The following is a 25,409-nucleotide window of genomic DNA, read 5'->3' as shown; positions in this document are numbered from 1 at the left end:
CCTTGGCTCCTTTTCAGTTTTGTTGTCAATCGCAGGCTTGTCCAGGATTTAGACATTTTTCTCCTAGTGTGCATACACAAACCCAGGGTTCCTTGTGTGCTTTATTTGCTCTGGGCTTTCTCTGCAACCCAGAAACTCCAACCAGACCTTGTTTGTAGGGCTGCTTATTCCGAAGTCTTGCTCTGGCTTCACCCCACATCAGAGACATCGGAGGTTGAAGCAAGTTCAGGGGTTGTTGTCCGAGGGCAGCTGATCCCCGTCAACAGGGGCTCCTTGGGTTGACTTTCATTTGATGTCTTGCAAATATGCAGCAGCAACCTTTTTCCTTTTGCTGGAATTGCATTGAATATTTGCAAGGAGATTGTATCTGGCAGCGGCGGTCGGGGGGGATTTGCCTGGTGCCAGTCTGGTTCTGAAATGTGCTTTCCTCCCAAAGGTCACTCCGAGGGCTCCACTTTTTACCCCCCGCCCCAAACAAAACCCGAACCCGGACCTACAGAGGAAAATCCAAACAGGAACGGAGGCTCGGTGCCACACATACCTGGAGCGCGCGGCACATCCTGCCGCCGAGACACCGGGGCAAGAATGTTCTGCCTTAAGGAAAACCATAAAGCTCGAAATATCCTGTTTTCATTCCATACTGCGGCTGAATTGGATGCTTTCAGACTCAGTCACTCGGTTTGCTCCCTGCGCCGGAGACTCAACACACACACATGCACATGCTTTTGCTCTCCAAATCTGCTTGTGCGTCTCCTGAACAGTGTGTGCATGTGTGCATGCATGTGTTTGTTTATGGGCCTTCAAGTTGCCCATGAACCTATGGCGGCCCCATTAGTTCCTCATAGAGTTTTCTAAGGCAAGGAAGCCTCAGAGGCCAGTCCTTTGCTCTGAAATGTAGCCTACAGCACCTGACATTCCTTGGCTGTCTCCCGTCCAAGGACTAACCAGCGCTGACCATGCTTAGCCTCCAAGATCAAGCTGTGTGTGTATGACATCAAATCACCTGTTGACTTATGGCGACCCCATTAATTTCTCATAGGGTTTGCTAAGGCAAGGAGGCCTCAGAGGTGGTTTTGCCAGTCCTTTCCCCCCAAATGTAGCCTACACTACCTGGCATTTGTTGCTGGTCTCCCATCCAAGGATGAACTAGGGTTGACCTTGCTTAGCTTCCAAGATCAAGCTGTGTATGTGTGACTCTGAAGCACCTGTCTTATGAATTTCTTATAGGGTTTTCTAAAGCAAGGGAGCCTCAGAGGTGGTTTTGCCAGTCATTTCCTCTAAAATGTAGCCTACAGCACCTGGCATTCATTGGTGGTCTCCCATCCAAGTGCTAACCAGGGCTGACCCTTCTCAGCTTCCAAGATGGGATTTGGTTCCTTGTACAGTATGTGTTTGCCTTTGTGTCTTGAAGTTGCTTGTTGACTTATGGCGACCACATGGATTTCTCATAGGGTTTTCTTAGGCAAGGAAAACTCAGAAGTGTTTTTGCCAGTTCCTTCCTCCAAAAGATCGCCTACAGTACCTGGCATTCGTTGGTGGTCTCCCATTCAAAGGCTAACCAGGGCTGACCTTGCTTAGCTTCCAGGATCAGACATGCTGTGTGTGTCTGTGTATGAGTCTTCAAGTTGTCTGTGACTTACAGTGACCCATAAACTCCATAAGGTTTTCTTAGGCAAGGAAACGTCAGAGGTGGTTTTATTCCTTCCTCTGAAATGGAGGTTCTGACACCCAGGATTCCTTGGTGGTCTCCCATCTAAATACTGACCAGGACTGTTCCTGTTTTGCTTCAAAGATCAGATGGGATCTGGTGCCTTGTTGGATTTCCATCCATTTTAAAGGATGGCCCCAGAAACGCCTTTCCTTAGCAGTGCATCACCACTTTGCTTTCTCCAGGCAAAGAGATCTTCCTTTAGTACAGTCAGAGCTTTCCCGTAATTATTGTAAGTTGCCTTTGCTCCCAGTTTTGGGGAGAATGGAGGATAGAAATGGAAGAACAACAGCAAGACGTGGGAGCAGGAAGGAAGCATGAAGTACCTTCTCTTTGGGGTGGAAGGTTAAAAATTGTAACTTTGGGACTGCTGTGGATCATTTCATGGGGCATTTTATGGTGCCTTTTAGTCAGGCCTCGCCTGGAATAATTCTGTGTCCATTTCTGGGGAAAACAATTCAAAAAAGGATGCTGAGAAACTGGAGCCATGTGTCCAAAGGAGGGCAACCAAAATGCTGAAGGGTCTGGAAACCATAAAGCCCTATGATAAGAGACTTAGGGAATTGCTGGGGATGTTTAGTCTGCAGAAGAGACAGTTTTTATATATTTGAAGGGATGTCATACTGAGGAAGGAGCAGGCTTGTTTTCTGCTGCTCCAGAGACTAGGACACAATGGAGGAATGGATGCAAGCTCCAGGAAAAGAGATTCCACTTCAGCGTTAAGAGGAACCTCCTGATGATAAGAGATGTTGGATAGTGGAAGACACTGCCTTGAAGTGTGGTGGAGTCTTCTTCTTTGGAGGTTTTTAAACAGGAGCTGGATGGCCATCTCTCAATGGGGATGCATTGATGGACAGTCCCTGCAGGGCAGAATAAAGGGGTTGGACTGGATCAGGGCCCTTCTTGGGGTATCTTCCAACTCTAAGATTCTATGATCCCCATAACTCTCCTCCTGCGTTCCCAGGGGAAGGCAAAGGCAGGAGTAAACCAGAGCAAAAGCTTTGCCTTCCTTTTCCACCGTGTGCCAAATAGCAACACCCTGAGACTTAATGGAGAGTTTAAGAAAGCTCTGTTGTAAAATAAGGAGGACGGAATCAGGCTTCTGGGTATCATCTCCCTGAGCATCCTTTCCCAGGCAATCGCTTAAGAAGTTGCCAAGTTACAAGAAACAAATTACATTCAAAGATGCCTTGGAACTGACAACCAACTAGGCAATTGGTTCTATTGCTCAGCTGCTCTCTGTCAAAGAGGTTCCTTCTAATGTTCCATCAAAATCTATCCTCCTGTACCTTAAAACCATTAGACCTGGTCTTACCCTTTGGGGCAGCATTAAACAAGCCTGCCTTCTCTTCTCTGGGGCAACCATGGAGGGATTGAAAGAGGAACATCATGTCACTTCTCTATCTTCTTTTTCATAATCTCTTGCCACCGCTGTTAACTGGATATAACTTGGTTCTTAGCCACTACTAGATAACACACAAATGGCATCATTATCGTTTATTTATATAGCGCCACCAGTGCACATGGGGTAATTTTATGTGCCCTGAGAAAAACTTGTTTGCATGGGACTGATGCACAATGATGTGCATCAGGACTGATGTGCATCAAGATTGTTGTGCGTTGGGAGTGCTGTGCATCGTGACATGCTTGCCTATGTCTCGTTGCATATCTTCACAATCACTAACAGGGTTTCTTAGCACCTTTGCTTATGTCACATAGGCTGAATCTGCACTGCAGAAATAATGCAGCTCGACACTGCTTTAGCTGCCATGGCTCTGTCCTATGGAATCCTGGGATTTGTAGTTTGTTGTGGCACCAGACCTCTCAGACCGAGATGTATCTCACAACACTACAGACCCTAGGATTCCCTAGTACTGTATTGAGCTGTGGCAGTTAAATGCAGTGTCAAACTGCATTATTTCTGCAGCGCAGATACAGTCTATGTATCCGTGAAGTTGTGTAACGTACATTGTGATAGAAGATTCTGGCCTATTTTTAAAATATAGTTTCATTGGATGTTAATGTTGACATTCTCATTCTCATCCTCATCTTGCCTTCTTCCTGGTACTTCTTGTATGGTTTTAGCTGGGATCTTTTAAAGGCGTAAGCCACTTTGAATGCAACTCTTGGGGAAAAGGGTGAAATACAAATGAATTGAGAACAGCAGTACCTACCAAGGTGGCATATTGATTTGAGCATTGGACAATGACTCTGGAGTCTAGGGTTCAATTCCCGCTTGGCCATGAAACCCACTGGGTGACCTTGGGCAAGAAGTCACACTCTCTCGGCCTCAAGGGAAGGCAATGCCAAACTTCCTCTGAACAAATCTTGCCAAGAAAACCCCATGATAGGTTCACCTTAGGGTTGCCATAAATTGGAAACAACTTGCAGGCGCACAACGCACACCAACAATGTGTGGACATGAGTCCATTGCGGGGTCTCATGGAGTCAGAGGTTTGGGAGCCCACCAAGTGTAGTAATGCCTGCTCTGATGGCAACCATGATGGCTCTCCAGTGCCACAAGCCAGATTTTCTACCTAGAGATGCCACTAGTGTGAGACCTTCTGTGCACGAATTTTGGAAACTACCCTTGTACTGAACCCAGCCCTTAGTCCGCCATGCATGGTATGGCCAGCCCTGACTTTCAGCAGCCACAAAGACTTTCCCGGGGTCTTAAGCCTCTCTCTTTGACTAACCCTCCCTGGAGACCCTCCCTGGTCCTCTTTCCTGGTGGTCTCCCATTCTTGTACCCACCAGACCCCTGGCCCTGCTTGGTTCCCAAATCAAAGGAAAACATTGCATTCAGGGTAGTGTCGCCCTGCATTGCCTTGGCTTGGAAAGTTTCCCTTTCTTTCATCAAAGCACCAACCTTTTCCTGAAATTTGTACAGAGCAAGAAGGAGGGGGAAGGGCTGCAGTCTGGGGAAAGCTCACTAGAGGGCGCCAGGGGTTTAGTCTAGATGCCTCTTAGTTGGGTCTGAGTTGCAAGCGAAGAGCAGGCATTGCATCCTTCAGCTGAAAGAGTTTGCAAAGTCCAGCAAGCCAGAGCATCCGGAAAGTGGGGCAGGAGAGACTCAGGCCTCCATCCCCTGTGTCTATCCTCTGGGAAAAGGAGGTAAGGGGGTGCATCAGCAATGGGGGCAGCAAATGCACCCAGGAATTGGTCTCCAACTGGTTTTGCCAGCCTTCTAAAGTGTCTACCATTTGGGAGCTGCTCCATCCCTTTGGAAGAAGGTACTAGTGCCATGCAGAAGTTGGCAACTGCAGCAGGTTTGTGGGACCAATACTCTGCTCTTGGGACTCCCAAATCCCAGAAAAAACAAAACAAAAATGCAAGCAACTGGATGTCCCTTTCTGCTTTTGAAAAATGGGTAATTATTTTTAGGATGTTGTTCTCTGCAGTGAGAGAACCAGTGCGGCATAGAGGTTTGAGCATTGGACTCTGACTCCAGGAGACCTGGTTTGAGTCCCCGCTTGCCCATGGAAACCTCATGCCTGGCCTTGGGCAAGTCACACTCTCTCAGCCTCAGAAGAAGCCAAAGGCAAACCTCCTCTGAACAAACCTTGCCAAGAAAACCCCACAATAGGTTCACTTTAGGGTTGCCATAAGTTGGAAATGACTTGAAGGCACACAGCAACATGATGACAACTGTGCAGTCTCTGTGCTTGCAACCTACTGAAAAGGTGAATTACCACTCCTGGAAGCCTTTTGGGAGAATCAACGCCCATTTTAAATGTTTTAGATAGAAAAAGGACTTTTTAGTAGAAACTGGTCTGCAGAAGCATCCTTTGGGTGTATGCATGCTCACACTTTGCAACTGGTAATGCTCTCACCTGGGGTTTTGTGAGGTTGTGCCCACAATTACACCTGGTTTGCCTTTTGCTTGCCAAGATCCTTGGTGTCCTCCCTAGTGGGCAGTTTCTCATTTCTTGGGGGGGGGGGATGATGCCCAGAGCAAGGGAGAAGGTGAAGCGGTGGCCATGGGTCGAACTCACAACCTTGTGGCTGCAGCTCATTGGCGTGGACACTCACTCCATGGTCCAGCTGCTTGAGAAGAAGTGGTTCTGGTGGTGTGAGAGTTGAATCTTCCCTGACCCCATTTGTGGGCTGTTGGGAAAGGAGAAGATGGCTGTTGTCAGATTTTTTCCAAATCGTGGTTTTAGAAAACAACAAAGTGGAGGAAAAAGGGATCCCACCTGAGTTGTCCAAAGGCGGAAGATGCTGCTTTGGGGTGTGATGGAGTCTCCTTCTTTGGAGGTTTTTAAACAGAGGCTGGATGGCCATCTGTCACAGAGAGGGATTGGATGGTGTTTTCCTGCAATGCAAGAATGGGGTTGGAGTGGATGACTCTTAGGATCCCTTCCAACGCTAGGATTCTCTATATTCATAGAATCATAGAACCGTAGTGTCCTTACTGTCAGGAAGTTCCTCCTAATCTTTAGGTGGAATCTCTTTTCCTGTAGATTGCATCCATTGCTCCATTGTGTCCTATTCTCTGGAACAGCAGAAATCAAGCTTGTTCCCTCCTCAATGTGACATCCCTTCAAATACCTAAACAGGGCTATCATCATATCACCTCTTAACCTTCTCTTCTCCAGGTTAAACATCCCCAGCTCCCTAAATCGTTCCTCATAGGGCTTCATGGTTTCCAGACCCTATTCCTGTATGGCAGAAGTGGGTTGGATTGAATGACCCTTGGAGGTCTCTTCTAATTCTAGGGTTCTATGATTCTTGATGGTAAAACCTGTTGAATGGGTGGACTCTCCTTCTTTGGAGGTCTGTAAACAGGGGTTGGATTAGCATCTTTCAGGAGTGCGCTAGTAGTGTCTTCCCGCAGGCAGAATGGGGTTGGGGTCTTCTCTTCCGACTATGATTCTAGCAACAGACGCCCATCCAGAACTCTTCTTGAGGGTAGGCCTCAAACAGAACCAGGGAAGCAGCCCTTGAAAATGGGAACTTGGTGCTTTTAGGGTCCCCAGATCTTAGGGGAAGGAGAGGAGTCCCAGGGCGAGAGCACTGTCTTGAAAACCATGTGTGTGTCTGCATGCATTCTGCGCCTTTCCCTTGTTGCTCGTGACAGAAAGGCCATTCAAGGACCAGAGCTGTTATTTCAATAAACAAAACCATTAAGAAAAGTGCATTACATTAGAAATTCAGGGCAGCATCCAGGAAGCTGGTCTTGGAGGGAGGCAGGAAATTCTCACATTTACAACTTGAAAGATGCTGCTGCTTGAGTTTAGGAGAGAGAAAGAGAAAATCTGACTGGCCCTGCAGCTTGGGTTGAAGCTGAGAGTTCTCTGCTCCGCTGTTGTTGTTGTTGTTGTTGTTGTTGTTGTTGTTGTTGTTGTGTGCCTTCAAGTCCTTTTCAACTTATGGTGACTCTAAGGTGAACCTTTCGTGGGGTATTCTTGGCAAGATTTGTTCAGAGGAGGCTTTGCCATTGCCTTCCCCTGAGGCTGAGAGAATGTGACTTCTTGCCCAAGTCACCCAGTAGGTTTCAATAGCTGAGCAGAGATTCGAACCCTGGACTCCACAGTTGTAGTCCAGTGCTCAGACCAATTCACCATGCTGGCTCAGTCCTGGCTTCCCACAAAGCATTCCCTCCAAGTGTCCCAGTTAAACCTCTGCCGTCCCACTTTGTCAGCTGCTTTTACATCGTCCTGGTTTCTCGCCTTCTCCCACTTTCTCCTTCCATCCTCCACTTATCCAAGTGCAAAAGTACAGTTAGCCCTCCACATTTGCGGCTTTGACTTGTGCAGATCTGATTATTCATGGACTTGATATAATTTGTTCTCTCTAGGAATTTCTAGGTCCTCCAGCGCAACTCTGCCAGAAGTTGACCACAGAGTTGTGCTGGAGGACCTAGGAGGTCCTAGAGAAAACACTTCTCCAGACATTTGTGGGTCCTGCAGCATGATTTTATGATGCAGATGTAGACTTGTGAATACATGGGGTTTTCTTTGGCAGAGAGTACTTAGAAATGTGGTTTTGCCAGTTTATTCCTCTGAAATAGAGCCTTCAGCACTTAGTAGTCATTGGTGGTCTCCCTTCCAAGTATTAACCAGAGCTGACCCTGCTTGGTTTCCAAGACCAGACTTGTGTGTATGTTTGTGTGTGAGTGCCTATAAGTTACCTCTCGACTTACAGCAACTGCATGAATTTCAAAGAGTTTCCTTAGCCAAGGAATCCTCAGTGGCTGTGCCAGTTCCTTCCTCAAAAACAGAGCCATTGGTGACCTCCCATCCAAGTAGTAACCAGGTCTGACCTGTTTAACTTCCAAGATCAGATTGGATCTGGTGACAGTATTTAGGCCTATTGTTTGTGCATGTGCCTTCAAGCTGCCTGTCAATTTATAGTGAATTTCATAAGGTCTTCTTAGACAAGGAATGTAGTGCCAATCTACATTATTTCTACTGTGTAGACGCACCCTTGCAGCTCGAAAGCGACCCCAAGAGCCATCCAGTCCAATCTGCTTCTGCCATGCAGGAACACACAACTAAAGCACACCTGGAAGATGCCCATCCAACCTCCGTTTAAAGACCCCCCAAAATGGAGAGTCCACCACCTTCTGAGAGAATCTATTCAACCATCAAGTGGCTCTTACAGTAAAAAAGAGAAGTTCTTCCCGATGTTTAGGTAGAATCTGTTTTCTTGCAATGTGGATCCACTGCTTTGTCTTTGGGGCAGGAAAACAAGCTGGCTCCATCTTCTGCATGGCCTCCTTTTCAGATATTTAAAGGTATTTATCATGCCACTTCTCAGTCTTTTCTTCTCCAAGAGGGTGAGACATTATCTCTCTGGGAGCCTTCCTGACTCTCCATTTCACTACTTAGCATTTCAAGAGAATCACCTTTTTGTTAGAGTCACCTGGCCAGGTGGGATCATTGCTATTCTTGGATAAGGTTTGGAGAAGTCCCTGAGCTTGAGGTTGCCCATCCTCTGAAATGGAGAATGCACACATGTGGCCATAGATTTTCAGTTGTGAAAGATGCATTTGTGTAAAAATGCTCCTTTCTCCCTGGAGTACATACAGGATGGAGCCTTTCTTGGCCACTTTGGCCAAGAGGTGTCCTTTAAGGATTGTGTGCTTCAGATCTATGCGTTGTCTGTGCTTGTTTCATGACTGGGATTGGACAATAATGCTAGGAAAAGTAGAGGGCAATAGGAAAAGATGGAGACCTGCCAGAAGATGCAGTCCATCACCACTAAATCTGCAAGACCTGAGCTGGCCAGTTGATGACCAGTGCACTTGGTGGTCTCTCCTTTATAGGGTTGCCATAGGTCAAAGTCAATTTGATGACAAGTAACAAGTTCGGCTTTTGTAAGAAGGAACCCCAAGTTCTTTCAGAAGTAGAGTCAGGCTTTAGGTCTGTGTCACATTCCAGCTGTGTTTGGACTACAAGTCCCAGCAGTGCCTAGAGCTAGTCCAATGTGGAGGCACAGACAGATGTTCTTCCCAATGTGCCAGGGACCACCACCATGTTTGTCTCCATTGGCTCCATCTGTTTCCTTCTTTCCTGGAAACTCACTGTGGACCAGTGGGCTGGCACTTTGTGTAGGACTTTGTGTAGCACTGGTATAGGGCAACCATTGTGTCATTGCCTTCAGTGTAGGATCTCAGCCACATGCAAAGGGACCTTTAGGCTGCTCCTGAGGATTGATCCAGTTGCGTTTCTCTCATTCTGACTGCCTTGATACCCAGCACCAGGTTCTTCTTTGGAATGGTTGTGTTGTTGGTTCAGTTCTGCTTCTTGTGACACTGTGCATCATTTTAGTCCCAACATGCATCATCTGTGTTGCTGTTGTGTGTCTTCGGGTCATTTCTGATTTATGGTGACCTTAAAGTCAACCTGTCATGGGGCTTTCTTGGCAAGATTTGTTTCGAGGGGGTTTGCCATTGCCTTCCTCTGAGGCTGAGAGAGTATGACTTGCCTAAGGTCACCCAGTAGGTTTCCATGCCTAAGTAGAGATTTCAACCCTGACCTCCAAAGTTGTACTCCAGTGATCAAACCACTGCACCATGCTGGCTCTCATCATTTATAGTGAGGAAGAAAGCTTAGATCTCCATATCACAGTGATGTTTCATGCCTGCTTTTCCTTCTCTTGTCTTTCAGGTGTTCTCCAAAATATTCAGCCACGAAGCCCTGGAGAGCTACCTTCCAAAGATCCAGATGGTCATCCAAGACACGCTGCGTGCTTGGAGCAGCAATCCGGACTCCATCAATGTCTATCATGAAGCGCAGAAGCTCACCTTCCGCATGGCCATCCGGGTCTTGCTGGGGTTCCGCATCCCGGACGAAGAACTTGGGCAACTCTTTGAGGTCTACCAGCAGTTTGTGGAGAATGTCTTCTCTTTGCCTGTGGACCTGCCTTTCAGTGGCTACCGGAAGGTAAGAGATGGCTGAGTGTGAAGATGTGGCTTGGGGAAGGTCTACTTCATTGCTAGAGCACTTGATTTGCTTCCAGAAGTCTCAAGGAGGTCATGGAGCAAGAGGATGGGGAAGACCCCATGTCTCTGCTTGACCAGGGTAGTACCATCCCAGGCTCTAAGATTTCAGGGCCAAAACCCGATACTCAAGGATAGCCCTGATGATGTCTCAGTATCCTGGAGATGTCATAGTGATGTCAGTGAGCACAATACATGGAGCACAATTACTCAGAGGGGGACAATTTTTTTAAAGAAATAAATTGCACATCACAGAACAGTCACACGCATAGTTTCCAAGACCATCCTTTCACCCTGAGACTCATTTTCTTCATCTTGAGGAATGGAGAAGTGAGTCCAGGCCCTGAGAGCTAAGAAGCCAAGTCAGATACTCCAAAGATCTTCTGCCAGTCAGAGTAGATGTTAATGGCATCCACTGGATGAACCAAGGCATTGACCAGGTAGGAGACAGGCCCATAGGTCCAGGAATCTGTCCTAGTGCTTCAGCTGGGGATGATTCCAGTGCAAGGGAAGAGCTAATAGAGAAAGAGAGCAGTGTGGCTTTGTAGCAAGCTTTGCTGTTTTAAGTGCTGTCAAATCAATTTTGACTTATGGTTTTTTAATAATAATAATAATAATAATAATAATAATAATAATAATAATAATAATAATAATATATTTTTATCCCACCTCTCCGCCAGGATGGAGGTGGCTTACAACAGTGGTCCTCCTTTTTGTTTCCTGCGCAGGGCATCCGTGCGCGAGAGGCATTGCAAAAGGGTTTGGAGAAAGCCATCCGGGAAAAGCTGCAAAACACGCAGGGCAAGGACTACTCCGATGCCCTGGACATCCTCATTGAGAGTGGCAAGGAACATGGCAAGGAGCTCACGATGCAGGAACTGAAGGTAAAGGAAAACCCTTTGGGTGGGAAGAAGAGGCCTCACATTCTGTCCATGACCACTAGGGGCACTAGACAAATTCTTGTGTGTCAACCATGGCTTCAACACAATAGACGCAATTTTCACAGAGGCTGACCGCTCCTCACTTGTGGCACAATAAGGCACAAAGTCCTTTAGAACTAGGAGGAAGCCTTTATTTATGAATAGTTGTCGTTGTTGTTATGTACCTTCAAGTCATTTCCAACTATGAACCTAAGGTGAACCTATGATAGGTTTTTTGGGGCAAGATTTGTTCAGAGGAGCTTTGCCCTTGCCTCTCTCTGAGGTTGAGAGAGTGTGATTTGCCCAAGGTCACTCAGTGGGTTTCACGATTGAGCTGGGATTTGAACCTTGATCTCCAGAGTCGTCATTGAACACTGAAACCACTATGTCACACTGGCTCTCTATGCCCTGTGTCTACTCTATGTCTAATTCTGGCTTCACATACTGGTTTGCATTTCTGCTTAGCATTTGGTGCTCTGGAATAAATCTCATCACTTTCCCTCTTTCACATTGAATTTCACTAGTCACAGGTCTGAATTTTACCGATTGATCCTAACTAGAGTAGACCCACTCAATCAATTGTTGAATGCAGGTTAAATTCCATTGATTTGATGGGTCTCCTCTGACTGGGACTAACCATAGCATTTAGGCCATTAAACCCAAAAGGAATTGGGGAATTCAGAACTGTAATAAAGGTAATGGAAATCTCCCAAGGCATATGCTTTGGAAGCCCTGTTTAAATGTTTGAAGGGGTGTCACATTGAGGATGGAGCAAGCTTGTTTTCTGCTGCTCCAGAGAACAGGACACAATGGAGCAATGGATGCAAGTGACAGAAAAAGAGATTCCATTTAAACATTAGGAGGCTGAGAGTAAGGGCTGTTCGACAGTGGAATATACTCTTTTGGAGGATGACGGAGACTCATTCTTTGGAGGTCTTTAAGCAGAGGCTGGATAGCCATCGTCTGTCAGGAATGCTTTGATTGAGAGTTCCTGCATGGCAGAAGCGGGGGTTGGACTGGATCAGGGCCCTTCTTGGGGTCTTTTCCAACTCTATGATTCTATGAAGTACAAGGTGGTTCAAAGCCGCAAGCATGGGCAGAGTCAGGATGAAGTTCCATGGCTCTCTCACACACATAACTTATGGGTCTCTTTGCTTTTTAGGATGGCACCCTTGAGCTGATTTTTGCCGCCTACGCAACCACCGCTAGCGCCAGCACTTCTCTGATTATGCAGCTCCTGAAACATCCCGCCGTCCTGGAGAAGCTCCGTGAAGAGCTGAGGAGCAAAGGGATTCTGCACAACGGCTGCCTCTGTGAGGGTTCCCTCCAGCTGGACACCATCAACGGCCTCCGCTACCTGGACTGCGTCATCAAGGAGGTCCTGCGTCTCTTCACTCCCATCTCCGGAGGGTACAGGACGGTACTACAGACCTTTGAGCTGGATGTGAGTAAAAAACACCTGTCTTTAACCTCCCTGGAGGAAAGGAGTCTTTAGGAACATGTGGTGGAGTCTCCTTCCTTGGAGATCTTTAAAGAGAGGCTGGATGGCCATCAGTCACTGGGGATGCTTTGATGGAGAGTTCCTGCATGGCAGAAGAAAGGGGTTGGACTGGATGGCCCTTTTTGGGGTCTCTTCCAACTCTACGATTCTATGTATTCCTTTGAGGAAGACCGCCTGGGATGTGCTTTGCTTTTGTTCCAGCAAATATGACATATTTGAGCAGGGGACGGGACTCAGAACTCAATGCCAGAGCACATGCTTTGCATGTGTAGCTACGTTTATATATTTCTGGGGCTTTTTGTAGAACAGGGGTGGAAATCGTGTGGCATTCCAGATGAGCTTGGACTGCAACTTCCATCATTCCTACTGAACATGGCTAATGGGCAGGAATGCCAGCGGTCCCATGGCAACAACATTTGGAGAATGCTCAGTTCTCACTCCTGTCATAGGATTGTAGAGCTAGAAGGGATCCTAAGGTCATCATCTTCTGTTCTATTGGCTTGCGCATTGTAAACCGCTTAGGGCAGTGGTTCTTAACTTCTGTTCTCAATTTTTGACTTCATCTCCCAGATCTCATCGTTGGCCATGCTGTCGAAGGCATCTGGGTGCTGAAGTCCAAAACAGCCGGAGGATCAAATGTTGAGACCTCTTGTCTTAGGCAATGTAGTTCATGATAAGCAGTATAGAAATGAACTTTGTGTTGCTATTGCAATATCTTGCGCCACCTCCTCCTAATTGTGTCCATACTCCATCAAACGCCCTTGTGACCGATGCCATCCACGCCTGTTTAGAAGCCTCCAGAGAAGGAGATCCACCCTCCTCTGAGATGGTGTTTCTCACTGTCAAACAGCTATTGCCATTAGGAGGTTTTTCTAAGGTTTGGTGGTATGCAATAGCAAGTGATGCATTCTGGCCATTTTTCCTTTAGTTTGAATCAAGCGGGGAGGGTTGCCATCATTGCCTTTTTTTAAAGACGAGAGTGTTGAACTTGTCCAAGTGGGTCCATGGCTAAGCAGGAGCCGATACTTATATGCCGAAATAGCCCCAGTTGTGATAAACTGGCAGACACAGCATTAATCTGACATTAACCTGCACAGATAGTGGACAGATCCCACAAAAGCGGGATCATTGTCAGACACATTGTGGGCACTGAGCATTAATCCGACATTAACCTGCACAGAAAGTGGACAGAAACAGCCGCTTTTTACTTTGGGGATTTCCCAGAAAGTAAAAAGTGGCTGATTTTGTCCACTTTCTGTGCGAGTTAATGTCGGATTAATGCTCAGTGCCCCCAATGTGTCTGAAAATGATCCCACTTTTGTGGGATATTCCCAGAATTTAAATCCAGTTTCTGCATGGGATTTGAGCACTTACCCTCCTGTGTGATAAACTCCATAAGTAAATCCCATTGACTGAATAGATCACATCTTGTTACCACTAAACCATGATGCATATGTGCAGAAAAGTCTGCGTTCATGATATGGCCTCATATGCCTGGGACACTACCTGAAAGACCCTACAAGAAGAAACCTTCTCAGTGTCCCGTTTGGAATTGGAAATCAACATTTGGGTTGTGGGTTTTTTTGGTCAACATATTAATTGCTGAAGGCAAAAGATCTGTATGGAGTTGAGACAAATGAAGGTTAGATCCAGATGTCTGGATGAGATGGGGATTACTCATGGTGAGCAGATGGAGTTTGTAGCTCAGGGAACGCAATCCAGCGGCGTGGCTTGGCTCAAGCATTGCGCCATGGGTTCATCTCCTTTTGAATGGGATTGGTGATGACAGATGCTTCATTGTTTCCCATCCTCTAGAAATGTCCCCTCTTCATATCACAAGTGTGCTCTGCCACATTGCCATGCGTGCAAGTCGCACCACAGAGATGCCATTGTCTCAGGGTGACCAGATGTCCTAACCACACAAGAGGACAAGGGGCTGCAAAATGTAGGAGACTGAAGGAGTATGTAGGACACAACCGAATAAAAGCTAAAAATACTCTTATAGATATAAATTCACGTTCCTTAGTCATGCTCAAAACGGAGGATGTTTTGAAATTCCTCCTGGACAGAAGGCTGAAATGAAGGACGTGTCCTGGAAAAGGAAAATGCCTGGCCACTGTGAATGGAGGACATTTTGGAACTCCTCCTGGAAAAGGAGGACCTCTGGTCACTCTGAATGGAGGACGTTTTGGAATTCCTCCTTGACAGAAGGCTGAAATGTAGGATGTGTCCTGGGAAAGGAGGACATCTGGTCACCCTGCGTTGCCTCCCACTCTCTTCATACTTGCTCAGGAAAGATGAATGACTTACTAGGGAATGTTCTCACCCCAAAGGTGCTACAAGGTGTCTCCACACACTTACTAAGGGAATGTAACTTAGGGCTTACTCACTTGATCATCTATATGGCACAAAGTCTCCAGCATGTTGACCTTTTACAATTATTCCGTGGCATTTGGGGCTGGAGCGAATGCCGCAACGCGTGCCAAAGGCCTGACTCACTCCCAGACCAACCTGTTCCTCTGATGTTTTCAAAGAAGGAGTGAATCACAGGGATAGACTCAGACCACCGTCCATCCATCCAAAACCCGATTGACACACACTTGGAAACCCCACAAAAGTCAGAGTTCAGGAGGAGTTGTCGGTGGCTGCTTCCCTCCCGCTTTGCTGACCAAATGCTTGAAACTGGCACATGCTCCTTTTGGTAAAATGAAACTGCATCTGCCTGCCCTGCCGGGAAATTTTGGCATTTTGGAGACTCAAGAAGCCAGTTCTTAATCTGATACTTATTTTGCTTCATGTCTGCAGCATGTGCAGTTTCATTTTCTCTATGCGCCAAGAGCAGGACACTGGCAAAGTGAGTTCATATTTGGTTTACCTCCTGGCAAGTTCTCTGTGGCAGGCACACAGGCCACTTTGAGCTCCAATTTTGGAAAAGTAGATTGATGATGATGATGATGATGATGATGATGATGATGATGATGATGGTGGTGGTGGTGGTGGTGGTGATGATGTTGCTGCACCTTCATTTTGTGTGTGTGTGTGTATATATATATATATATAAAACTCCTCTCTTCCATAGACCTTCCATAGACCCTCATCCTGACTCTACTATCTCCATCCCTTATTTCATACTCAGGACCACATGTGGAAACATTTAGCTTGCACTCTGCATTTTGCAAATAATAATAATAATAATAATAATAATAATAATAATAATAATAATAATAATTATTATTATTATTATTATTTTTAGCCCACCTCTCCCTATGGATCGAGGTGGGTTACAATAAAAGAAATAAGAATACATAGCACAATATAATAACCAGTACGTAACCCAATAGAATAAACAACCCTCCACCACCAACAAAATATCAATCCGTAGGGAGAGGCAGGATATAATAATAACAACAACAACAACAACAATCAAACACAAATTACATAATTCAAATAATTAAATAATTATGAAACAGTTTAAAAAATATGGAAAAAGAAGCCAATATTGACTGATCTTGTTCCAGGAGGGTTTCCACCTGATTCTGTGATTCTGCCCCATCTTCAAGTGCCCCTCTATTCTGCTTTGGTCAGGTCTCACCTGGAATAAGACTGTGTCCAGTTCTGGGTAAAACAATCCAAAAAGGACATTGAGAAACTGGAGCATTTCTAACGGAGGGCCACTAAAATGGCGAAGGGTCTGGAAACCATGAAGCCCTATGAGGAGAGACTTAGGGAGTTGCTGGGGATGTTTAGCCTGGAGAAGAGAAGGTTAAGAGGTGATATGAGAGCCCTGTTTAAGTATTTGAAGGGATGCCATGTTGAGGAGGGAGTAAGCTTGTTTTCTGCTGCTCCAGAGAATAAGACACAATGGAGCAATGGATGGAAGCTACAGGAAAAGATAATCCAGTTCAACATTAGGACGAATCTCATGAGAGTAAGGGCTTTTGGACAGTGGTCCTTTCTCGGATATTTTGGTGGTGTCTCCTTCTTTGGAGGTCTTTAAGCAGAGGCTGGATGACCATTTGTCAATGGGGATGCTTTGACTGAGAGTTCCTGCATGTCAGAAAGGGGCTGGACTGGATCAGGGCCCTTCTTGGGGTCTCTTCCAACTCTAGGATTCTTTGAGGTCTCGCAGTTGGGGCACCACAGCAGAGAAGGTCCTCTCCCATGTCCTCCCATTTCATAGTGGGACACAGAGGAGGGTTCCTCCAACAAACTTTGGACACAGGTATATAGGGAAAGTCCCAAGCCATTTAGGGCTTTAATTGTCATCATGGACACCTTGCATCTCCTCAGCTTGAGTCTTGACAATCTTATGTGTTGGAAGGGGACCCAAGGGGCCATTTAACCCAACCCTTTGATTTCTGAAAAAGAAACATACCTTAATTAGGTACACCAGGCACAGGATTATGAGCAAATTTTAGAACATCTTCATCAGCCTAGACCAGCAGTCCTTGAGTATGGCATTGACAAGATATTTTGGACTACAACTCCCAGCAACCTTTGTCAGCATGGTCAGTAAAGGGTGATGAAAAGGCACTAGGTCAAGAGGATCCCAGGTGGTACAGTGGTTAAATGCTGGTATTCCAGCCACAAGGTTGTGAGTTTGATCCAAGGGCTCCAAGGTTGACTCAGCCTTCCACCTTTTTGTAGGTTGGTAAAATGAGGACCCAGCTTGTTGGGGACAATTACTTACAGATTGTAAACCGCTTAGGGAGTGCTTAAGTGCACTGATAAGCGGTATAGAAATGTACTTGCTATTGCTATTGCTATTGCTATCAAGGGAAGAAGTAATAGTGCCACACTATTCTGTTTTGATCAGGCCTCACCTTGAATCATCCTGTGTCCAGTTCTGGGCCCTACGATTCACTAATAAGCGTTATAGGAATGGAAATGCTATTGCTATTGCTAGGTTGGGAAAAGCTTGACTGGCAGGGAACAGGGGCAAGGTGCAATAAAAGCCACAAGCTGCACATGTAAAACCGTGTAAAATGAGGTAGCTATTGTTTTGCACCAGAGTACCGAAACAAGACCCAGCAGGGATCCAGATCTGTCGCTGCAACTGACTCCTCTCCCATTGCTCCCTGCAGGGCTTCCAGATCCCCAAAGGTTGGAGCGTCATGTACAGTATCCGCGACACTCATGATACGGCCCCAGTATTTAAGGACGTGGACGTGTTCGACCCGGACCGTTTTGGGCAGGACCGGACGGAAGACCGAGATGGCAGGTTCCACTACCTCCCTTTTGGCGGAGGGGTAAGGACCTGTCTCGGCAAGCACCTTGCCAAGCTCTTCCTCAAGGCGCTGGCCATCGAGTTGGCCAGCATGAGCCGGTTTGAGCTGGCCACCAGGACATTCCCGCGCATCACGCTGGTGCCGGTCGTCCACCCCGTCGACGGACTCAAGGTCAAGTTCTTTGGACTCGACTCGAACCAGAACGAAATCTTGACAGAAACAGAAGCCATGCTGGGTGCCACTGTGTAAGCCGAGTCTGCGGTTGGCTTCTCTTGGTCGGCTTTGGGAGGTTGAGGGCCCCGGAAACGGAAACGGAGGGGAAGGAGGACGGAGCCAAACCCTGTCGCTGGCGGAGCCTTAGGGCCGCCCTCAGAGACCTTTTTGTGTGGGACGTCTTTGTGCAAAACCTTATCCGATGAATATGCCAAAACTGTGGTGGCGTTTGTGTGTGTGTGTGTGTGTGTGTGTGTGTGTTGTGGGGAGGGAAAGCATTGGATCACCTGAGTCCCCCCCCCCATTTTTCTTTCTAAATTATCTTCACCCTAGAAACAAAACAGTATATAAATGTTCACATGCCCCAAAACAGAAAGATTTTTTTGCTGCAAGAGAAGGTTGCCCACTGGGCCCCTGCAATTGGCACACCGTCCCTGCAAGGTCTGACTGCTCTCTCTGTCTCTCTCTTTCCCCCCTTGAATGGAGTCCAGTGAATGACCTTTAAAGTACAATGGGCCCTTGGCATCCGGCGGGGTTTGGTTCAAGGACCCAGCTCCCTTTGGATACCAAAATCCAAAGAGGCTTAAGTCCCATTATATGCAATGGCCTAGTAAAATGGAGTTCCTTATATACAATGGCAAAACCAAGGTTTGAGATATATATGTATATTTTCAAGCCATGGATAGTTGAATCCGTGGATGAAAAAATCCATGGATATGGAGGGCCAACTGAAACAGTGTTAATGGAGCCAGTGAAGTACAACAGTGTTAGGGAAAGTATAGCATATGATTACAATTTCTGAACAAACCAACAGCACTTTGTTCCAAGGAGGATGTAGTTTATCGATCAAGAGTATAATTTTATCATAGTGATTAACAAACAGAATGCAATAAATGAATTCACAAAGCCTTTTGGCTTCTGCCTTTTGTTGCTCAAAATAATGAAGATGTGGGGTGCATGCGGTGATTGTTTAAAACACTGTTGCCAACAGTCTCAAATGGAGGATGGCTTTATGTCCCAAACTAGAGGATAATAGACAGGACCATCGTCTACTGAATGGCCACCTTGGACGCAGCTCACTTCTAATTTTGAGCAACTGCAGAAGGACGAGTGCAAAACACTTTGCTAATTTGTTTGTTTGCTCATTTATATATGCATGCTTTCTTTGGAGAAAAAGGCCAAAAGACAATCTATGCTCTGCTGACCTTTCAAAACTTCCCTTGAGTTTTGTCGTTACTGTTGTTGCAGAGGACAGCCATGTCTCATGCATCCAACACCAGCAAGATGTGTCTTCTTTTGGCCTTTTTGGGGGGTTGCTTGTAAAATGCTCACCCTGGGCCTCCTCCCCACTCAGAAGGAAGAATTATGAACTGTGTAATCCTGAACTTAAATCTTGAGAATGCAATTAAATGTTAATTAAACCATTAAAAACAACAACACCCAGTTAATAATACCTGGCCCCAACAAGTCATTCTTCAGTGGGACAAGTTTTCAGATCCCAGTTTGCCCACTAGTCACAGTAGTTGGTTGGGATCCTACACTGAGGAGATGGAGCATAATATTATATTCTTGGAGTTAATTTGTGTTCAGGTGATCTTAGTGAATAGCAATGTTGCACAACCCAAAGTGCATATGCACCTACATGAAGAATGTGCGGTGCATACTGATGCACCATGCACATGAGCATCAGTGTGGAACAGTGTATGTACAACTGTTTTCAGTGTGCATCCATGCACAACTTGGCTTCCATCTATGGTCCATGCAGAATGTCTGTAATTGGACTTGGGCCGATTCCAGTCATTCTGCATGGACCATAAATGTCCAACCGCTTTTCTGGGGAAATGTACAAATCTGTAAGAAACCAACAGGGTTTTGACCTTTGTGTCTGGCCAGGGAAATGGCTCCTGAGAAAGGGATTGCGGGAACGCTTTCCGTAGAGAGAAAACATGCGAGGACAACTCTTTCTTGTTTGCAGAGACTGGCTCAGAGAACTAAAACTGCCTGATCTGCCTCAAAGGCCCCTGTACTTGACTCAAACCAATAGCTGCCATCTTGTACACAATTGTGCATCCACTGAGTGGGCAAACTACGTGGCGTGCAAAATGCAACTGTTGTTTAGTGCCAAAATTAAAATAGTAACTGGGATGGAGATGCAGAATACATTGCAGATGTCAGAACTCATTCCAAGACCAGTAGGCTCTGTTTGCTGGCCCAGTACCTTGGAGGAGGCCTGCGGAGGATATTCTAAAGGATACCACTGAGCTAAAGCAATGGACCTTGCTTCCTCTGTGTGTGTTTGAGAAATATCTGCCATTGGCATTTGCTTGGCTCTGAATGGACCATTTCCTTCTCCTCTTCCTGGCATTGCCTTTCAGAAGTGGCACCCAACCCTTGAGCCCACTTCAAATGGCTGGATAGTAACCACTGCGCGCCTTTTGCCCTTCATAATCCCCATTTGCACATTTTTGAAATGTGTATGGGTCTTAAGTTGTGTGTAATAAAGCCAACATGTTTTAGTGGTTTGAGCATTAGACTATGGCTCTGGAGACCAGGGTTCGATTCCCTTGAAGGCACACAACAACAACAACAACAAAGCAGTAACCTTGCAAGTGGTTCTGCTTCAGAGTCAGTGCTGTTGGTGTCTTATGTGTGTTCATTCACTCACAGAAAGAGTCGGAAACTGTGTGCACATCTGTGCAAGGTTGTGGAAGTGCAGTTGTGCATGCATCTGCACAGTGCATGGAGGTGCATTGTACCATTGGCACAGATGTGCATACAGATTTGGTTGTGCACTCAACCACACATTTTTGCAGCCTTGGTTCAGCTATGCGATGTTATTTAACACTAGGGTTACCTAGTGCAATCTATGCATGCAGACGTTTACAACTCTGGCTTCGGATCTGGCTTTTGTGCATGTGTCTTTTTTAAAATTGGCTCTGGCTTCCCTTCTTAGCAGTGGAGATCCACAAAATCTGGCCATTATTGCCCAATAAAACAAGATGCTCCTTAAGCATTCAATCTATACCTTATCTGCATGGTTCCCACACTTTGAGACTCCAGGTGTTTTTGGACTTCAGCTCTCAGAAGCCTTAGCCAGGTAGACCAACAGTCAGGAATTCTGGGAGCTGAAGTCCAAAACATCTGGAGGGCCAACGTTTAGGCAAGGCAACAGGTCCAGTCTTATAGGAACATCTGGTGAAGTCTTGCGCCGTTCCAGGCGTTTATGAGGGTCTCTTGCACTGCTGCTGTGCATGTGGGAGCGCAACCCAAATTGTATGGCGAAGAGCCCCAAATGACTGGAAGCATCTTAGAATCATAGAGTCTAAGAATAATAGAATCATAGGTTCAATCCAGCCCCAAAGACAGGAGAACAAGAGAGCTCTGAAAGCTTGCAGAAGGATAGAAGTTGCTGGGAAGCTTTCAATGCCAAGTTATCTCACTGTGATGGGAAACCAAGGAAAGGGTCTTTCATTTAAAAAATGTGTCCCCCCCCCCGATGTTTTGGACTTCAGCTCCCAGAATTCCACACAGTTGGACAAACTGTCTGGGGCTTATGGGAATTGAAGTCCAACTTATTTGGAGGTCCGAAGTTTGGAAACCAGATTTGTAAGGGACTCCTTAAAACTCAAACCAGTTGTGCAGGAAGTGAATGGATGAGAAGCTGAAGAGACACAAATCTTTCAACTTTTTACATATATTTATATATAGTAAAGGTTATCTATATATGTGTGTGTATATATATATATATATATAGATATATATCTGAATGCATGTGCGTGTTGTATCTAGGCAAGGATAGCGCCTGTCTGATTTACCATTCCCAACTAATATAACTTGACTATGTGTGTGTGTGTGTGTGTGTGTGTGTGTGTGTGTATATACATATCTATATATGTATATGTGCCTATATATATATATATGTGTGTGTGTGTGTGTGTGTGTGTGTGTGTGTGTGTATGTATAAACTGTTACTGCAGTGGGTTTGCAGGATAAAGCACTTTCGAGACTCAAAATATGTGTTTGTCTTGTGTTTCTTTTTTATTTCTTAGCACCAATCCAGTTTTTGCTATATTATTTTATACACAAAGGTGGTGTGTTTGTGTGCGTGTGCGCATTCTTTTTTTGTTGTTGTTGTCAGTCTGAGTGCATAAACTATTATTGTTATTATTATTATTATTTTATTATTATTATTATTATAAGTACTATTTTTGTTATAATTCCAAAATAGCTATTTAGTATTAAAAGTGTTGCTGGTTTTTTTGTTCTTAATGAAAAAATATATTTGTGGTTCAGTAAAGTATGAACGATATCAAGTCCTGACTCAAGTCCCCCCCCCCCCAGTTTCCTCCTTGTAAACTTCGTCTGGAAAGAAAGAAAAAGATATTATTAATTAATAATTAATAGTTTTTATCCGCATGAGGAGCCACTGAGTGGGAAGTTCTCCGTCGCAAATCGGCAAAGATGGAAGTTGGCGCAACTTCCTCGCTTTCCTTCCAGCGAGACCTTTTTGCAAAGGAAGCTTCCCGCTCGGTTCGGCGTGTTGTTGTCTTTTTACGAAATACGAAGAAAGGGATACGCACCTCTTGGATGGAGTTATATTTCGGTGCCATGTGAAGACGTGTCTTGTGTCATGTGAGTTTTGATGTGTATATAATATTCGCCGAGGGTTTCGGAGGTCGGCTCACCGGGGAAGCTTCCCCCGTATCTCATTGGAAAGGAACAGGAGTCGCAGTGGCACACTCATCCTGCGCAGCTCCTGTGGGTTTCAGTGGGAGCCACGCACGTGCGCAAGGACTGTGGCAGAGCTGCATCCACCATAGGTTGCATATATATATATATATATATATATATATATATATATATATGAGAATGTGTTGTGTATTTTTGTGGTCTTATTAAAAAAAATAATCCATGTGGCTATTTTATAGACTTCCATAATAAAAACAAATTGTTGAATCTTTACAGGTTTTTGTCTTTTTTTCCATATGGGGAAGTAGCTCAAGAAGTCGCCTCTCCTTTAAAAATCCAGGGTGCTGCTGTTATCTGTTCATCAAAGAACTGTGGGGCATCCTTATCACATTTGCAGATGACACCAAATTAGGAGGAGTAGCTAATACTCCAGAGGACAGGATCAACATTCAAAATAACCTGAATAGACTAGAAAGCTGGGCCAGAGCTAACAAAATGAAATTCAACACGGAGAAATGTAAGGTATTGCACTTAGGGCAGAAAAATAAAATGCACAGATATAGGATTATGGGGGACACCTGGCTTAAGGAGATTTATATGTGGGGATCTGGGAATCCAAGTAGACCACAAGTTGAACATGAGTCAACAGTGCGATGTGGCAGCTAAAAAGGCCAATGCAATTTTAGGCTGCATCAATAGAAGTATAGTGTCTAGGTCAAGGGAAGTCATAGTGCCACTGGGCACCACAATTTAAAAAGGACATTGAGAAACTGGAGCCATGTGTCCAAAGGATGGCGACTAAAATGGTGAAAGGTCTGGAAACCATGCCCTATGAGGAACGAGTTGGGGATGTTTAGCCTGGAGAATAGGATAGCCCTGTTCAAATATTTGAAGGGATGTCATAATGAGGAGGGAAGAAGCTTGTTTTCTGCTGCTCCAAAGAATAGGACCCAATGGAGCAATGGATGCAAGCTCCAGGAAAAGAGCTTCCAGCTCAACATTGGGAGGAACTTCATGAGAGTAAGGGCTGTTCAACAGTGGAACACACTCCTTTGGAAAATGGTGGAGTCTCGTTCTTTGGAGGTCTTTAAACACAAGCTGGATAGCCATCTGCCAGGGATGCATGGCAGAATGGGGTTGGCCTGGATGGCCCTTGTGGTCTCTTCCAACTCTTATGATTCTATGATTCCATCAGTCAAGATGATTTCTAGAAGGCCTCTCAGGCTGCACCTACACTGCAGGATTAATGCAATTTGACACCGCTTTAACTGCCATGGTTCAAAAAGAAAAACCAACAGGAACTGCAGTGTAAGAGCATGAATAGAAGGTGCAGCAGAAGATGAAAAATGAGCAGAAATTAAATTATTTCTTAGGGGAATGTAAAAGCATGTTCACCCAGATGTGTGTTGGGTAGCACACTTAGGCATCTGTTCAGTTGCACAACATTGCCATTCAGCATTAGGCACAATTGCTGTGTAATGCCACAGGTGCAGATGCATACTATGCAAACCCAACCTAGGATCTCATCCAGTTTCTGTTATTGTTATTGTTATCTTTACTTAGACCCTGACTTTCCCTCAAAACCACCAAACTGCAGAATTAATGCACTCTGACAACGCTTTAACTGCCATGGCTCAAAGAGCAATAAAATCCATAATGCAAGAACCTGAACAGAAGGAGCCGAAGCAGAAGGAAGAGAACTGAAATTAATGCGTTTCTCATGGGAATATAACAGAAATGACATTATTTCTCAAGGGGATATAATAGAATGTCCTACACCTGTGTGAGACCCCTGACACATGGAGTTGTACTTTCTTGACCACTGAGTAATGGAAGTATTCAGTTTGTGCTTGTGCGAGTAGAGTTACACAACTGTGGTTCCACATTTTCAGGCAGCAAGTCATTCTTCATGGCTGCCTTCAGTTTGCCATTTGGAATCACAGGACATTAAACAGCAATCCGTGTGTTTTTCCGTACCATGAGACAAGAAGCAGCCACATAGGTACATTACTCTGGAGACCAGGGTTCGAATCCCAGCTTGACCATGTGAACTCACTGGGTGACTTTGGGCACACTCTCTCAGCCTCAGAGGATGGCAATGGCACAAATCTGAACACACCTTGCCAGAAAAACTCCTTGATAGTGTCACCTTAGGGTTGCCATAAGTCAGACATGACTGGAAGGTACACAGCAATAACAAGAATAACAACAGCAGAGTTTATGGGTGGAATCCATAAGTGTTTGGACATTTTTGTCTTATATGGAACAGTCACATTCAGTTTAGTGGTGAGGAAATGGAATTGCACATGTAATGCCTTCCATGTGCAAATGAAGATGTATGTTTGGTTGCATGTTTGGGTGTGTGTGTGTCCAGTTGCACCACATTGCCATTCAACATAAGGGATGCTGTGTAGCTTCACAGGTGGAGATACATACTATGCATGCAAAACCTTGTGTTTACAAGTGAACAGAAAGTGAGCAATGGTTCCATCCTATGGAAGTCTGGGGACTTGTAGTTTTATGAGGTATTTAGCCTTCTCTGTTGGAGAGCCTTGGTGCAGCAAGAAACAACAAATATCCCAGAATTCCATAGCAGGGAACCATGGCAGTCAAAGTGGTGTCAAGCCACATTAAATTTGCAGTGCTGCGCATGCAGACTGGGTCTTGAGGCGGATTGCAAATTAAAATATAATGCAATTAAAGC

The 25,409-nt window shown here is 45.4% G+C and overlaps 1 protein-coding gene across 1 annotated transcript in view; it reads left to right on the top strand.

Annotated features, from left to right (window-relative positions):
• LOC121931946 (cytochrome P450 26B1) overlaps positions 1-22,280 on the top strand; it is a 36,090-nt gene extending 13,810 nt beyond the window's left edge. The window contains exons 3-6 of the mRNA XM_042470121.1: positions 9,823-10,098; positions 10,883-11,038; positions 12,237-12,518; positions 17,660-22,280. Coding sequence (XP_042326055.1) covers positions 9,823-10,098; positions 10,883-11,038; positions 12,237-12,518; positions 17,660-18,052 — 1,107 coding nt within the window. The 3' untranslated portion in view covers positions 18,053-22,280. The remainder of the gene's footprint in view (positions 1-9,822; positions 10,099-10,882; positions 11,039-12,236; positions 12,519-17,659) is intronic.
• The last annotated feature ends 3,129 nt before the right edge of the window (positions 22,281-25,409 follow it).

Source organism: Sceloporus undulatus, chromosome 5, assembly GCF_019175285.1.
Source record: "Sceloporus undulatus isolate JIND9_A2432 ecotype Alabama chromosome 5, SceUnd_v1.1, whole genome shotgun sequence".
Classification (NCBI taxonomy): domain Eukaryota; kingdom Metazoa; phylum Chordata; class Lepidosauria; order Squamata; family Phrynosomatidae; genus Sceloporus; species Sceloporus undulatus.
Note: the sequence above shows the minus strand (reverse complement) of the source record. Positions and strands in the feature narration are given on the sequence as shown.